Source organism: Amia ocellicauda, chromosome 22 (assembly GCF_036373705.1).
Source record: "Amia ocellicauda isolate fAmiCal2 chromosome 22, fAmiCal2.hap1, whole genome shotgun sequence".
NCBI lineage: Eukaryota > Metazoa > Chordata > Actinopteri > Amiiformes > Amiidae > Amia > Amia ocellicauda.
The window spans coordinates 15,811,724-15,830,241 of record NC_089871.1 but is presented as its reverse complement, the minus strand read 5'-3'; the positions used below and the strand labels follow the sequence as shown (position 1 = coordinate 15,830,241).

The window sequence follows — 18,518 nt, the reverse complement described above, 5'->3', positions numbered from 1 at the left end:
AAAAAGTATTTGATCCCCTGCTGATTTTGTATGTTTGCCCACTGACAAAGAAATTATCAGTCTATCATTTTAATGGTAGGTGTATTTTAACAGTGAGAGACAGAATAACAACAAAACAATCCAGAAAAACGCATTTCAAAAAAGTTATAAATTGATGTGCATGTTAATGAGGGAAATAAGTATTTGATCCCCTATCAATCAGCAAGATTTCTGGTTCCCAGGTGTCTTTTATACAGGTAACGAGCTGAGATTAGGAGCACTCTCTTAAAGGGAGTGCTCCTAATCTCAGCTCGTTACCTGTATAAAAGACACCTGTCCACAGAAGCAATAAATCAATCAGATTCCAAACTCTCCACCATGGCCAAGACCAAAGAGCTGTCCAAGGATGTCAGGGACAAGATTGTAGACCTGCACAAGGCTGGAATGGGCTACAAGACCATCGCCAAGCAGCTTGGTGAGAAGGTGACAACAGTTGGTGCGATTATTCGCAAATGGAAGAAACACAAAATAACTGTCAGTCTCCCTCGGTCTGGGGCTCTATGTAAGATCTCACCTCGTGGAGTTTCAATGATCATGGGAACGTTGAGGAATCAGCCCAGAACTACACAGGAGGATCTTGTTAATGACCTCAAGGCAGCTGGGACCATAGTCACCAAGAAAACAATTGGTAACACACTACACCGTGAAGGACTGAAATCCTGCAGCGCCCGCAAGGTCCCCCTGCTCAAGAAAGCACATGTACGGGCCCGTCTGAAGTTTGCCAATGAACATCTGAATGATTCAGAGGAGAACTGGGTGAAAGTGGTGTGGTCAGATCAGACCAAAATCAAGCTCTTTGGCATCAACTCAACTCGCCATGTTTGGAGGAGGAGGAATGACCCCCAGAACACCATCCCCACCGTCAAACATGGAGGTGGAAACATTATGCTTTGCGGGTGTTTTTCTGCTAAGGGGACAGGACAACTGCACCGCATCAAAGGGACGATGGACGGGGCCATGTACCGTCAAATCTTGGGTGAGAACCTCCTTCCCTCAGCCAGGGCATTGAAAATGGGTCGTGGATGGTATTCCAGCATGACAATGACCCAAAACACACAGCCAAGGCAACAAAGGAGTGGCTCAAGAAGAAGCACATTAAGGTCCTGGAGTGGCCTAGCCAGTCTCCAGACCTTAATCCCATAGAAAATCTGTGGAGGGAGCTGAAGGTTTGAGTTGCCAAACGTCAGCCTCGAAACCTTAATGACTTGGAGAGGATCTGCAAAGAGGAGTGGAACAAAATCCCTCCCGAGATGTGTGCAAACCTGGTGGCCAACTACAAGAAACGTCTGACCTCTGTGATTGCCAACAAGGGTTTTGCCACCAAGTACTAAGTCGAAGGGGTCAAATACTTATTTCACTCATTAACATGCAAATCAATTTATAACTTTTTTGAAATGAGTTTTTCTGGATTTTTTTGTTGTTATTCTGTCTCTCACTAATAAAATACACCTACCATTAAAATTATAGACTGATCATTTCTTTGTCAGTGGGCAAACGTACAGAATCAGCAGGGGATCAAATACTTTTTTCTCTCACTGTAAATAAATAAACAATAAAGAGATGAGATGACTGTAGTATGAGTATGTAATTTATGCTTTTTGTTCAGCACTCTGAATCAAATTAAGACCGGTGTCAGAGTGAGAGAGCATATTGCAGAGGTGATACTGCACGCAGCTCTATAAATTATTCACATTATTTTTTTTGTAATGTTTGTGAGTCAGTAGCCATCAGACATGAACCAGTAGGTACAAAGAGACCTGATTATCAACAACCTAGAGTACTAGCAAAAACAAAACCACACAAACACATACACAGTCATATTATTTAAAACCTTCACATCCATGCACTATTTCCACTTTATACTCCAGAAAGAAAAATGCAACTGATGCACAAAACCAAAAGAAAAATAAATAAATATCTTTTTTTTATGTTTTTATTGAGTAACACGAAACTTTGATGTTCGTTCTCAATGGAGTGGCATTTGAAAAGCACAGCGATTACAGTAGGCCTATATCTTGTCACACACAAAAGCTGCAGCTCTCAAATATAATGGGTTTTAGATGGGATTTCTTGTTTTAAATACCAAAGCCGGACTTTTATTTCACAGAACACAATGAGTAAATTCTTGACAGGGCCCATTCAAAACTGAATCCTGGATCAATAGCAAAGGTCGTGGCATCACACTTTGTAGTAAAGGACACAGGAACATGCCAGACCCTTGATCATGTGATCGTCCCTGATTCTCCTTAAACCTGGATCACTTAAGGAGCTGATAAGCCATGTCACTCACTCGGATCCTTATACCTTTCACTTTCAACTGACAGACTGGGTCACGAGGACAAAGGGGGATTCACACTGGGAGTTAAATCTATGATGCACTGGCCTCCTTGCTAAAACCAATTCAGTTCCCACACTTGTTTTGTCAGCATAGAATTTTGGAGATATTCACAAGTGGTTTTGAGATTTCTTTCACGAGATCTGCATGGAAAACCATTGCTCTTCAAATCGCTCCCAACAAACCCCTTCTGTGTTTTTTCAATTTTTTGTTAGTTTGAGCTACCACTCTGCAGATTATATTAACCGCATCTGAAAATGCCTGTGCAAGGAATAAAAAAAAGGATTATTCCCTCTGGCCAGTGGGGAACAAGGTCTCCAGCTTACTTTAAAAGGATTTTTTTCTTTCCCAGCCTCCTTTTCATATGTTTTAATGTGCATTTTAAGTGGAGGATCAAATGTCATTTGCACTTCAGAGCAGCGGATATGTGGCTAAGTGCCGTAATGAGCTGCACTGTACTTTAGGACGCAGGAGGGAGAAGGACACACACTGTCACAGACGCTGCCCTGAAAAGTCAACTATCCTGATGGCGTCTGTCAACACTAGAGCCTGTCTCTCCGCCGTGCAACCCTCCTCAACAATATTGTGCTACCTCACACTGATTACAATGGCAGATTAGATCACAAGCACCATTGGTTCATTTCTAGTACTTGTTAAATAAGCAAAATGTCAATTTCTGGTGATATGTCTTTTTTGCACTGTGCATCTTTTGCAGAGTTCTCTGAAACTCTAAAATGCAGCGGTTATTCAATGCCACAGGCCTCGGATTAAGGCACCAGGCCTACAAATTAGTAATAAAGCTGTCACACAGAAGCTGGCCGCCGAGTCCGAGCCTGTTGTGGCCCACCTAACACTTTGATAGGCCAATCTCGTATTCCCCTGATCTGCCTGTATGTGCCAGAGCTGCTGCTGCTGCGTGCCACGGAGCGCCACCCTTCAATCAAACACTTCACCCCTGCCAGAAATGTGTGCAGCTACAAGGAGCTGTAGCCTGTTTGGTAAGAACATCCAGTAATTAAATGGTAAATGAAAATCGTACAAATGGTCCTGCTGGGAAAAGATGATTGTTCTATCAATTTATGAAGGTAATGAAAGGAGTCTAAAGCACAGAGGAAGGGACAATCCCAGAGGAAAATGCTCAACATTAAACGCATAACAAACAGAAAGGCAAGACTCTTCTAATAAGCAATCATAGTTTATATAAATACATAAATATCAATCATTGCTGCATCATAACAAATTCAGTCTGTGTGTACAGCAGAATATGCAAAGGTTCCCCCAAAAAACTCATAGGGTGACCATGTGAATTAATAATCATCAAGACTATAAAAACTGGAATACATGAACATATAACATACACAATAACCATTACACCTTAGGATTGGTGCTTTATTAGCTTGCCCTGCAGAAGTAATAAAGGAGAAAGGCTTATAAAAATATCTGTAATGTACAGAATGACTTTGTAATATTAATTTAGTTTGCCTGCAATTATTACTATGTTAAAGTAACTAGTAATCTTATATGAATTAATCTTAAACCTATTATAACTGATCCATAGTTGGGAAAATGAACAGATTATCAGTATTAATCATTTGTGGTGCATAGTAATAAAGCATCAAAATTCAAATGAATAATACCTAATCCGCAGATAATGCTTTTGGTTCAAGGGCAATTTGAAAATCCCAAAGTGTTCCAGTAACTAAGGAGCCATATGGTGACCCAACCAATAAAACACATGGTGATTCTAGATAATGACCCGCTCCACATAGCACAGCCTCCATAAAGCACCAGGCAACTGCCAGACCCTGAAAGTTTGACTTTGCCTTCTTTATAAGTCAAAAACAATTAGAAGATTGAACTGGAAACAAAATAGATTTACCATTATCTAGTTAATAGAAAAAAATACTGGCATTGATTATTTTTTATTAGTATTTATTAATTGGCAGATGTCCTTATCGGGTGACTTAGTTTACACAAGCATTACAAAAGCGCAGTAATACAAATCAATACAAAATTCAATTTAAGCATTGTGAAATGAATTTTACATTGATTTGTATTACTGCACTTTTGTAATTTAGCAGAGAATTCTCCTTTAACCTAAATTCCTATGCAACTGCTAGAGCTTTGCTGATTCCTTTTAATCTTGTATTTCTTGGGTGCTCTTTATGGGGTTATTTTTAAGGATAGGGATTACTCTCTTCTGCAATGATTAAAAAATGCTGCCTACAGAGGCTCGACTCATGTTATGCAAATACACACAAGTGAAGAAAAGTGGAATTTCAAACGATTGAAATCATGTGTGGTGCATTCCAGACTGAAACTTGTGAGAACTGTTTGTACTATTCAGATAATGCTCTCAATTGCAGAACTTTACCTTGTGATTTCTTGCTGTAGCATCTCGAGGCCTTTGTTCGGGGAATCTTATTTTTATCCTCTCAGAGAGGCCTGATTGCATCGGCCAACTGCAAACAAACAGTTTCCCTAAGTAGGGTCATAAAAGTTTTATACTTCAAACAGGGAAAACTAAGTCATGGAAGCTGGCATCTGAAAATGTGCAAAATCATAGACATGAGGTACTACTTTAAAAAAAAAAAAAAAAGATAAAAAGGCTGCATTTGCTGTATTATGTAACTTCTGGCAAGAACAGCTTTTTAATCGTACTCAAAGACTTTGTTATGCTATTTTTTTCAGCAGACTACTCAAGACTGTTAACCAAGCTGGCACTGGCCTTTAACCCTAGGATCCAGATGGGTTCCATAGCAATCTCATACCTATGATCCCAATGTTAAAACCACTATAGAGCCGGGAGAGCACTGGGTGATACTCGCAGAGCATTAGGAACATATGGGTCTCTTCATAGAAGCAAGAATCATTGCCTTCACACTGAAGTGCATCTTGGCAGCAATCGCAGTCATCGGGAGCCTGCAGAGTCCCTCTGAAACAGCCAGATTGCCAGCGCTATAACCTGGGGCTTTCACACACCTCTCAGTTGCCGTGTTAGACCAAATAAAGCCTTGCGTGGTAGCTGCTATCACACTATAAGAAGCCAACTCACTCTCTCTCTCTCTATCTCTCACACACACACACACACACACACACACATACAACTGGTTCATCTGCAAACCACATTTACTCACTTTAACATATAAAATAAATATATGGATTACAGACTGCGGTATATTTAAATATATTTTAGTGTAGAATGCAAATTTTCCAAAATGATCAGATTTTGGCCTGTGACCAATATAATGATCACACATTTCTGCCACATATTTAAAATATATATTTGTTCCATATGGGTGTGCTTTACATAACAGTTTAATTAAATGGATGTAGAAACAAATGTTACCATTCTTTCAATGGTGCTTACAAAACTCGAGGAATAAGCCTACCTGTTGGGAGGTATTACAGACTTCCATTAAACATGATTTAACTGGCAATGCTCCAAACAGATGGAGCAAGATGTATTGATGTTTGGTTACACGCTGCTTGGTGCAGCCATTTAATGTTAATTTGCATTTGGAACCAAACAAGCAAAGAGGAAGAGAGACAAATCTCAGTTTAAATATGATCCTTTATATATCCCAGAATGTAATACATTTCTTTGGTAATCAGCTGGGCATACATAGTTTTTTCTGCTCTCTTTCGCCACCAATCACCAAGACAGAATAGAAGACAGAAACCTTTTTAATGGTATCTAAGCTGATTCAAAGTGTATTTTATCCCTCATAGTTAGTGCCATCACTGAAATCCACCACTCCAACTCGGTAACGTGTGTTGAGTCACCAAATGTGAGATATGTGGGATATGAATATTGTGCAACTAAAATAAAAAAAACATATCAAAAAGGCTTCTCTAGGAGAAGCATGGTAAATGACTCAGCCACTCTTGTTGAAAGCTTGGATGTTTCTGTGTTTATAACCGACTGAAATCTCAAGGCTGTTCCAACAGCTCCAAATCACTCATGCCTGATGAGGTGAATCACAATTTGTATAATTTGTGGCTAAAAAGAAAGAAACACATCAGGGTTGTTGAGCAATTAATGAGATGCTAAGAAAACAAAAAGCAAAATGCATAATTAGGAGAGGTAAATGCCTCTGTTATTATGTATTAAAATGTTGATTAATACTATAATAGCAAAACTATGAGACTGGCACATACCTTCTCATTTCCTCTATGTAGGGGCCAGATTTCAGTGATTACAAGTTTTACTAATGAAAAATAATAGTCTCCTAGTGTTTCCAATTTCAATCAATTTTTTTAAACTCATTTTCTGGAGTGCATTTATAAGTGATTATACCTTTCTTCCAACTTATCTAATTATTTCTACGAACTGTGATACCTACTTTCATGTTCTTCAAGGGTTCTGCCCCTACTTATTAGTAAAGCCCTTTCCAGAGCACAAGGGTAAATGTTTTCTCAGGAGAAGAAAAAATCTATACTAACAAATCTCACACAATGAGAACTCTATGATTGCTATCAAGTTTCTAGACATTTCTGCAGCTTATCGAAGGGGTTATATGTTATCCTCCGAATCCGAGGGACATTTTAGTTTTAGCTATAGTGATATTGCATTGTATTCAGTTTATTTTTAACAAAGAGCAGTTCACAGTGCCTTAGTCAAATGTTCTAATCTTTCAAAATAATGTATTTTCTTGGCTCTAAAGCAACCCTATTGTAGAAACAGCTGTAGGGAGCTCATTATTAAACACAATTTGTTTCATATTACTTCCTCACCAATGTTAGTAGTGTCAATTCCTCCTGACAGAATACCTTAAAGCAAATCAAAGTGGTACACTCTAATCCAGCCCTTCCTGACTATGAGTGTTGCCTATATCTAATGAATAAATGCATCTGCATGCAAGACGGGGACATAAACCACTATGCATCAGCATCAGAAAATTAGCAGCAAACTCCAGTATTATGGGCAGCAGTGTCTGTAACCTCTTAGTAATGGACAGCATTTAGGCAGGCAGCTTTCCCAGGTCAAAGATTACATTGTAATAATTGGATGTATTTATGGTATTTTCCATGCATGTGCTTATCTGGTTGCAAAGCCATTTTCTAAATTTGAACTGACCGATTCATAAAATAATTCAATCACAAAGAATACACCTCCATACAAAATATCCTCAAAACACAAATATATATACACTACGGGTCAAAAGCTTTAGAAGACCTACATTTTTCCAGTTTTTATTGAAATGTAGATAATTTAATGTCTCAATGTACTCTGAAATTAAAGCATAGAACAAATAAACAATTGGAGATAAACAAGAAATCATGGAATCTTTTTGTTTAACAAAATTCCACCCCTTAAACGGGGTGTGGGGGTATCTTACTCTGAGTAGGAATACAAAATCTCAGAAGATATTGACAATCGTGACATATTCTGGAACCTAACAGTCTACTGATCAAAACAAGAACATCCATGTTTTAGTAGAAGCAACACACACCTGTAGAGAGCTCAACATGTCAAGATGTAAAACTCTGTTTACAGTGAACTAATACATAACGATTTTACATAATTGGATGTAAACTTCTCTGCGTTTGACAGAACATCAAATATATATATATATATATTTGTTTTGAACAAAACAAAACATTATTTCAAAAACTGAGTGATCTGTGACCGTCTGAATGAGACCCCCCGCCCCACCCCCCGGGCCCTGAATGACAGTGGGCAACACAGAAACTGTAAATCGGATTTGTTTGAGAATGAAATGCACTATAGGAATACAGTGTAACTTCTATGCACAGGTGCAGCACAACACTGGCTGGGATTAAATCACAAATTTGACCCACCCGCTAATGGCAACCTACAAACCTGTACATCATAGCGGTTACATGTATGATTAGAAGAAAGTGGCATCTTGCTGAAAATGAATCCACAACAGAGTACAGTTCTGTAGTTTTCTATTAGCAGGTGTGTCAAAGTTTTGATTTAATCCGGCACAATATCACACATTTTCCTATGTGTTTGTAATCCAAATGCATTGTAAAGCCAGTGTCAAAAGTATTCACACACTCCTATTGAAGTGTTTAGTATGCCCTGTTGTTGTGTCTATTGGGGTATCTATCTTGTAGCTTTTGGGGGAGTGTGTGTCTCTATAATTGAATTAAACTGCAATAAATATAGAGTGGTCTTTTTATTTGAAATTGGTTAGCGTCTTTAATCTGCCCAATGACTCTTTATTCAGAAGCAAGGCTAAGTGATGTCTGCTCTCAAAATCAACCAGCCATTACCTTGATACACTTCAGTCCGCTAAGTGTCCCTTCAACAAGCAGTCTAATACCATTTTTATTTCCAGGGCACAAACACAGGAACAGTAGAAAGGTTAAGATCAAGAGAAGGTTATTAAACCTGTTGTGCAAGTTAATTTCTTGGGGGGGAGTCACCCTTCTGTGACTGTAGACAAGCTCTACTAATAATTAAAAGAATTCACCCAAACTCTACTCACTGTCCTTGGTCCTAGAATAACATGGTTCTTTTAAAATCCTATTTCTACCATACTAGATAGAAGGGGGAGAAATGTGACTTAACTAATTGCAAAGCCTAGTCTCATATTTGTCAGATCAGCTTGAATAATGTAATTTCAATCCACTTAAGGAAGTAATGTGTATCTTCCGTGCCTGTATTGCTGATCATTTTGTGCCTATCTGAAAGTGTTATTTTCTTTGAGGTTGAAGGAGTTGTCAAACACAACCTGGGAATTTAAAAACACAGACCTTGCGATAAGACCGGAGCAGCATTGTTTTAAAAAAGATTTGCATTCATGTTGTGTGCAGCAATATGCACAGTGTGAGTGCTGCAGTAAGCAGAAGGAGGCTGATCCAGAGGAAACCTACTGTTCTTAATTGAGAATTCAAAGTAAGTTTGTGATGGCTTCCAAACACATTTAAATCTCAATTGCCAAGAGTCCTGGCTCAGAAAGATTTGATATTTCCACAGTGCTCTCTGTTTTGTGTTTGCAGGTGATTGCGTCCTTTGTCTCCAGCATCTGAGGCAGAATGGATGTCCATCACACACAACTAGATCTCATTCACAATGCATCTGCTGCTGCTAAACACAAACACACAAGCCCTATCTACTGGGGTAAAGAAATATGGTTCTTTGTATATTGTCCATGGTAAATGAGCAATGGTGAAAGAGGTCTCCTAGCAATGCAAATCTGTTTAGCTGTTGTTGTTGTATACACTGTAATAGCATTGAACCTCTCAACTTAACTACAACTACAACTCTCTAAGGCAGTACAAATGTTAAAAGTCCGGTACACCACTGATGAAGAGTGAATGCTAACTACAGTGCTTCTACAGTTTCATTTAGTTAGGAGCTACTGATATGTGTAATGCAGCCTGTGCCAAATTATTCTGAAATTCCTCCCTGATAGAAGCCATTAGACCAATATGAAACTAATTTTGATGCAGCTAAAATATCTGTCATATCTCGGTAATTGTGTCAATCTGATTCCACATGACCCGCAGAAGAAACCTGGAAAATGAGTTTCAAACGCCAGCCATATGCCTGCAGTGCATTTAATCAAATGTCATGAGAAATCATCTATCTGCCAACCCAAATGAGGGGCAATTAGTCAGAGGCACAATCTTCATGGTCATGATAATTTCTGATTATGAATTTAAACAGACTAAAACGGAGAATAGCGAGCCCATGACAAAGAACCTGTGTAGAAAGGAGAACTGGAAAGTGAAGGGATAGAACTTGTTGTTATGAATAGGTTTTATACATTGTATTCCCCATGCAAATAAAAACAAATTGTGTGTGTGCACAGACTCTTAGGAGATATTTTATCCTAGCACACTACCTTCTATACTAGAGGAGCGAAAACCCGACCAAAGTACAAAACGTACAACACTGGCACTGAAGGGTATATGATTAAATAAATTAAACCCCACAATAACTGTTTTCCGTTTCACACTGAGCCAGAGAGACAAGCATCTTTGCTTTAAAAATCTGCTTTCACCCACACAAGAGACACATTTCTCCTTCCACATGAGTGGTCTCAATTTGCTTTAATTAAATACATCAATTAAAAGCATTATCAAAACAGGGCATATGTAGTCCGTCTGAGATGCCAATTAACCCACAGTGCCTTAATAGCAAGACTGGGGCTGTTCATGGTGGGCGGGGGGGGTTGTGGAAGTGCCACTACTGGATACACACTTGCGCGACAAATATGAGAATAAGTGCTTCGGCAGCTTCGAGTTAATTAATGAAAGAAAATGGAAGAATAAAAAAGCAAAATTAATTGTACATATATATATATACACAACTTTACCGTTTATGAAATGACGTAGGCCATGACATGCGCGGCTTTTTGAGCCCGGGTCGGTGGTTCTCCACGGTTTTGCAGTACAGGTAGCGCTCGGTGTCCGAGTGGAAGCGCTGCTTGATGCGGATGTGAGTCCGGGGCTGCCTCCACAGATGCTTGGGCGGCTTGGCCAGGCCGGCACCCTCTCTGCTCAAAGTTGTGCACTCCATCCCTCTGGGCGTTTGTTTCCTTGACTTGGAAGTATCTCTCAGTATTCAGCTGGCTTTCAGACGAACACTACGTGGACTTTGGGAAATTGGCACGACAGAGTACTCCCATTTTTGTCAAGTAAAATAAAGTAAGATATTGTGTTAAATCAACTAAATATTGCTACAGTTTCCACAGAATCAAATTATTTACAATTATTTGAACTTTTAGAGTATAATATGTGCTTTAACAAAACAAGAAAAGAGACTATACTCGCATGGGGAGCGGGCTCTGTCCAGGAGGCGCGGTGCTGAAACCGTCAATGCGGGCTCTTCCGCGCTTGTCAGACGCACAGCCGCCGAGAAACTTTCACCGTCACCGGTGTCGGCTGGGAAAAGCACCGGCTGAAAGCTTGATTTGTGAAAGACGACGGATTACAGCATTCTTGCGCATAAACCTTGCACAACGGGAACACAAAGTCCGAGAGGCATCTTGCGGTCACTGTCGGAGATATGGGTTACTTCTCCCCCCCCCCCCTTTTCAGAAGAACGACTTCATTTCCATGCTTTGTGCTCAGTAGATTTCATGCATGTTGTCTGTTCCTTGGCAATTGCAACTTTCTGGGAGAGATAAACGCGTAGCACAGGAGTGGGGGTCCGGAGAGCAGCGCACTGTAGCACCTGTGCGTCCCGAGCGGGTGTGCGCTACTGAGAGGCGCTCCGAGCTGCAGCGCCGGTTATATAGCAGGAAACAGACTCCAGTATTGACATTACATCATCTGCGCTCCACGATCGGGGAATCAGAGTGCACTGAGCAGCAGGGTTGCTAGGGGCTGGATTGAGATGTCTTTAATAATACATAAAACATATAAACACACGATGGCACACGGGAACGCACAATAGCAAGTGTCTTTGAAACACGTCTCCAGTTTAGACAAGCTTTTGGTCATGATTGCAGGACTTTAACATTAATTTAAAATAGCTCCCATAGAGACATGACCCCCATCTATGTATGATATCTTTTACTAATAGGCAATGGGCATGATAAAAAGGATTCAAGTTTTTTCCCAGCCTTTAAAGCTTCTACTTCTACTTCTACTACAACTAAAATAATCTCCATAATCATCATTATAATAACAACAACAATATCATTATTATTAATAATTATAATAATAATAATAACATTGAAATAATGCAAGTACATTACAATAATGACGTCTGGAAATGCTATATTTGGCATACTGTTAGAATGATTAAACTAGTCACCTTCATGTGTGAAGGGCTTATCTGGAAAAATATTTACATTCAGTTAAGAGTGGCGGCTCATGTCCGAGCAGACTGTGCCTTTTATTTCAGTCCCTAATAAGTGAGATATTGCACAATCTCTTGTAGGTAAATATCGCTGGCCACTGTGTTATTTCAGTGCAGTTTCCTCCTTACCCTGACAGAGCAGAGTGACAAGTCGTTGTGAACCAGCTTGTGTGTATGCATTCATCGTAATAATTAACAGCTAAAATGTTGAATGTTAAAAACGCCGTTAATTCGTCTGCCGCTTTAAGAGGTACTTTACATTAAAACCTTTTGTTAAACAGACTGTACAATTCAATATATTCACAGATTACACATCTAGTCATATTTAAGCACTTAACCAATATTTTAAAATATGTAAAATAATGAAATAAATGTGCCGGAGTAATGGCATGGAGGAAAAAAGTAATGAGGAGACTAAAATGTAAAAAAGTATTTAACACCAGCTTATGTGACAAGTCATAAAGGCATAAAGGTAACATTCAATTAAAAAAAAAAAACGAATTGGCAACATGTTTTATACAGTTTATATAAGCACTATTTGTCTTTTCTGCATGATATTCTGGATAGATTAACTGAATTCTAAATTGCTCAGAACAACTACCAACCAAGAGGGAAAGCACCCATTTTGGAACTAAAATAATCAAGTGCAAATTAGATATCTACACAGTCCGATGAGACACTGACTCAAGTGTGCTTGCTGTCTCATGTAATTTCAATGGTTGCAGATCATGAGAATGTTTCACGTTTCTAGTCTTCTTTTCTAATGTTTTCAGGCTTAAACTGAAATCTGAGATTCCCCCTCCACCGCTCCCGCTATGTGTTGTGTATGTCACAGTGCCCTCATCGTGTGTCTGTAGTCAGTTGGCATGGCATGGCCTAGGAACAGTACCCATGGTGCGAGACATCGGCCTTGAGGTAGACCTCCATTTGTTTTTCGGTTGCATATTTTCTTCATTCTGCTAAGATTAGAAATGACAAGCAGGATCCCACATTGTCACATTCTGGGGCACTTAACAGCCTCCTCACACCATGATGCTACATACCATTTTTTATCTTTAAATAACCATGACAAGCAGTGCAAAGTAAGTCTCCAAAAGTCTTTTGCATCCAATACAGTTGGGTACCAGGCTGTCCAGAGTAAGGCCTGGTTGATGGAGATTTTCACTGGGAATTGATTTCCTCTAAGAGGCACAGAACATTACAATGTGTCCAATAACTCATCAAGTTGCAATCAGGATGCTTTCTACAGGAAATAAGATTATTTTTTTAGAGGAAAATGTGCGTCTCATTGGAAATGTAGAAGGACAGGCTTTTTTATGTTAAATTATGGCATCTTCACAGCTCATCCGAAGGAGGAAAGACAAAACTGATGCTCTAACTTCCACTAACACTACCTTACAATATTACTTCTATCACTTTCTGTGCAGTACCCAAGCTTCTATTGTAATCAGATAAATCAAATTGAATGGTATAGGAAAATATGGAATGCACACAAACACACACACGCTCAAGCATAGAAGCATAAACATCTAATATAGAGAAAAGGCATAAAAATTGCCCATCAAAAGCTTATTCTCAGAACCAGGTCTCCTTGAAATAAATCCTTCCCTGTGTGCATTTCTGACTGGCTATAATATGATAGTCAAAAGGTAACCAACTCTGGCTTTTGTCATCCCACTCCAATTCATTACATTTTGTCTTTGTTCTAGAAAATCCTTAATTATCTAACAGACGTTCACTAGCCAAGTTAATTAAGTCATTATAGCATTGACTGGATAGGAGCCCTGCAATGGCATGGTCTAGAAGAGCCAAGTTGGTGGACTTCTGTGATAGTCAACGATATCCAACTGGAAAAATAAAAAACAGCCTGTGGATCTGAAACCAGAGCTTAAAAGCAAAAGGACATTCCCACTGCAACCTGTGCGAGCGCCTTACAGGAGACATAGGGAAACTCTTACCTGCTTTCAGACAGGATTATGTCCATGCTTCGTGTTCCAAACTGAGAAGGCTTGGAGTGGGCATCCAGATCGAGCACTTTCCGAGCATCTTGGGTCGAGTGGCGGCGTGCCAAGGGGGGAAGCTGCAGAGTGCCTGAAAACCTCCTACGGACCATGGATGGAAGGGGCATCGGTTCCAGCATGGCGGACTGGTCATCCTTTTCCCAGAGTCTCTGGAAAACAAAGATCAGAATATTTTAGTATACCTATGGAGGTTCTGAGGTAGGAAGCTGCACCACTTCACAGCAACCCACCCCCCTTCTTAGTCCTAGCTTTTTTTTGCACAGGAGTCCCACAGCCCTAGCCACCTGCCATAATTGCTTCATGTGTAACTTGGATTACTCTGCGATGACAGCTAACAAGAATCTTAACACTTCTCAACTTTAGATTTGACTGGAGATTTATCTGTCTGGCAGACATAACACAAGGTAGCTGAAGGTCCTTATGAAAATCATTCCACACTTACTGAAGTGTGAAGCATAGGGGTCAGAAAACTTTACAGGAGATATTAAAGTGCAACGGGTATATTGCTATAGCACATGCTTCAGACAGAGCTTGCACTGACATGCCTTTCACCTTGAAGTTTGCGAACTCCCCAAGGGTCTTGAATGTGCCTGTCATTAAGGCGACCAATATTAAATATTGTCTTAAACATTCCAATATTATTGCAGTGAAAGGCAATAATAATAAAATTACTCCTTTCCTGCATTAAAAATTAAAATATCTGGAAATCACTTCTCATTTTAAAAGGTGCCTGAAGGCCTCCCCACCCCCGACATAACTTCTAAAATATGAATACAGCTTAGTGACTGATACCAAAGCAGCTTGGAAATACAGTGGGTACTAAGAAAAAGGCAAGAGCAGAGGAAATTAGTCTGAGAAAAGCCACAGGAAGCAAAGGGGTTCTTCTGTAAATGAAGACTTTATTAATTGAGTAAAGTAGAGTGTAGTCTTGCAGTGGATATAATTATTCTGCAATTTCGATGCAGGGAAAGGGAGTTTAAAAACCTCGATTGTGGGCCTAGCACAAAACTTTTACAAAAGAGGATTGCGTATTAAACAGTAAATCCAGAGGCAGTATGGTGTACTGCAACAAACTCTTCTCTTCCCTCCTTTCCAAAACAAGGCCTTTTCAGTGATGTCTACAGAACATGATGCCAACTATGCATGATTAACATTTGTTGTAACCGGCCTCCCCATCCCTTACTAAAGTGTCAATCCTTTCCATATTGGGGACATGCCAGGGCACAACAGAAATGGCAGAATTACGTGGGCAGCCAGCTTTAGCCTAAGTGACACTTAATTTTTCTTCCCTTCCTTTCCTTTTCACAAAAAAAATTACTAAAAACTGGCTCCATTTGCTTCTGTCTCTTCGATTCGTCAGGAGTTAGAGAGACTGAAGATTAGGTATTGATCTGCTCTCCTTCATCCTTGCACCCCTGAGTGGTTGATCCTTGTCACTTAATGCGTTGAGATTCCCCACCCCAGGACACAAGCAGTACAGTGGGTTCATTCAATCCTCCCATCAAGACCAGGCCCTCACGTGCTCCCCACAATCATCCCATGGGAGGCCTTCAATCCACTCTGATCGATGGCCAGAGGGCAACCTACCTGCAGAGCCGGTTTAGTTTAGCGAGAAGACTGAGGAGAAACGGACACCTCTGTCGCCCGGTCATTGGATGTCAACTCAGGGCATTTTCTGCACAAAAGCTTTTCTCTGCTTTAGTAAAATAAAGCTCAAAGGCACATAGGATGCTACACCATCACCTCATGTTGCTGCAGTTGTTTTACTGGACATCCCCCAAGATTTACAATCCTTACAAATATTTCCCAAAACAAAGAATGAAGATGTAAACACCAAAAAGAAAAATGAACGGCAGCAGCAACCCATGGCAATGTAAAATGCTGTACTTTTCTACATTGTTTTCAAAGAGAATAAAACCACCCATAGTTGTGCCAGAAATGCTCAATTCACCAATAAATAAATTAATAGTTTATTTAAAAACAATACAGAAACAGCAAGGTAAACATAGCCAGTGTAATGCCATAATAAAACTTACAGAATAGCATAATACAGTGCTGCTTTCACAAGGAGACAGTTACTGTGGTGCATAAATTCTTGTACCAAATGGCAAAAGCCTCTTAAATCGTTTCTCCCATTAAAAACAGTTAAATGTTCTTGAATTTGTAATTGCATAATTTCTGGGTTCAGTGTGACCATAATGATGGACTCGATGAATCACAGCTGATCTAAGTAGAGTCTATTTATCTTCAAGGGACAGCTGTATAAAATGCCTTCAGTATTGAATATATTCAAAATTGACTTTCCCATTAAAGAGTACTCAGCCTTAAACTGGAGGAAAGAACAGGGGGAAAAGCCAAAGGGGTTTGTTAATGCTATTGGCCACAGATCCTTCTCTCCCATTCTGTTTCCCATTGTGTTTGACATTTTTCCAATATGACTCTCAACAGCTTTGGAGACTTCATTTTATATATATGCCAATTCTTACTCCAAGTTGAAAAACCCAATATATTTGTGTGTGCGTGTGAGAGGGGGGTGTATATGGTTTGAACGTATACTTTTTTTTAATCTTCAAGGTCAACTCCAGAAGTCAACTGCAATTGCTAATAAGGGCTTTTAAGCGCATCTGAAGCACAAGGCCGTGACACGACACCTCTGCAGAAGTCTGTGTTTTTAATGGGCGCAGCTCTGCCTCAGCAATGACACGAACTTGGCCATGCCGTGCTTCTGTGCTCCACGACACCTGATGTAACATTCACGCTCCGTTTCTGGGGTTGTGAATGGTCCCCGAGGTGGATTGTTTGACTGCAGTGAACACCCATGACTAAATCAGGTTAGGGGTAGTGTTGACAAGCCAAGAAGTCTCTGAACACCACACAGGGAATTCGAATGGGAGAGAGAAGAAGGTATAAGAGGTATCTAGGTGACTAACTTCGTACCAAGCCCCAAATATCCCATAACACAGAGAGACAGAAAAAGGTTACATGTAGGTGGCAATCTCCCAGTCATCACTGCCAGATTGCAATCAAAAAGAAGAAATGGAAAAAGGAAGATTTTTTATCTGCTGTAGTCAGGCCTATGTTTTGAAGTTACAGTTCCAGAGCAGGATGTCAGCAGAACAGTTTAAATTGAATAAAAGAGTCATAAACCAGCGACCCGAGCCATAGTCATTTTGTGTTCAATTTTGGGCCTAATGCCAGTAGTAGATAGATGCCTGTGGTTAACTTGTACCAGAGAGCAGTAATGTTACCAGAAAGGTCAGAAGAAAGCACATGTAGCTATCATTTTTCTTTTTCCCAGTTTTTTCTTTTTTTTTGGTAATTAAATTTTGCTTGAAACACCTGCCAAGCTCCTAGTATAAGTAAAATTAACAACAATCAAAGACTGCCCTTTCAAAAACGTCCCCTCCAGACATTAAACTGGCAAAAGGTGAAAGGCGCATTAATTTAACATGGGTAATTTAAACAGCTAGTCAATCTCTCTGACGAACATTCACATTCATTTCAAATGTCTCTTCTTTCTTTCTTTAAAAAAATATGTATTACATATTCCGGGCAAGTAACTTCATTTGAAAGTTTTGTGAACAAATTGAAGGCTTCTACCTTACAGGGTTACTTAATCTAAGTGCCTATACAGCTCCATAGGAAATAATTAAATATAACAGCACTCCCTCATCTGGTTTCATTCTCTCATGCAAGCAGAGTAAGAAAGCCAGCCAAGTTTGGACGTTATCAGAGCAAATCTTAGGATTTCTCAGGCAATGGTAGCTTGGATTATCCAGTGTCGTCTTCTGTGTTAATGAAAAATGGCAACCCCTTGACGTACTATGGCTTGTAACATAGGTTCATCTGTTGGATACAACTCAGTTTACAATTAATTAGCAAGTCCCTTCAGTGGTGATTTATAAAAGTATCCTTTCATTTGCATGGGCAAAAGACATGACACAGTTCCGCTGTATAGTTCAGGCAATGCGTTCAATGCATTTTTTGTTATAAGAAGAGAAACTGATTAGCAAAGGTATATTACTCATAGTACATTAGTTATATACTTGAAGATAGTATAAAATATTCGTGAGCCTCCTAATGTAGGAGAGAATGACTCCTAAGGAGAGCTTTACGCATTGCCTTGCAGATTCCAACATTTGTAGGGTTTTTAGATGCGTGTTTCAGCATAAAATTCTTCTGGAGTGATGTGAAAAAGTCAACAGGTTTTTGACATCTCAAGAGATCCAAGTACAATAGCTACTCCAGATAAAATGAAATCTTAAGGCTATTTTATGGATGAGAAATAACCTTGCTTTTGCTTTATTGAGGAATGTGTGCGATGTGTGACAAAGTC

At 39.6% G+C, this 18,518-nt stretch overlaps 1 protein-coding gene across 1 annotated transcript in view; it reads right to left on the bottom strand.

Moving 5' to 3' along the window:
* The window catches only part of LOC136718587 (3',5'-cyclic-AMP phosphodiesterase 4C), a 134,116-nt gene that overhangs the window by 99,106 nt on the left and 16,492 nt on the right, over positions 1 to 18,518 (bottom strand). Inside the window, exon 3 of the mRNA XM_066696363.1 lies at positions 14,120 to 14,331. Coding sequence (XP_066552460.1) covers positions 14,120 to 14,331 — 212 coding nt within the window. The remainder of the gene's footprint in view (positions 1 to 14,119; positions 14,332 to 18,518) is intronic.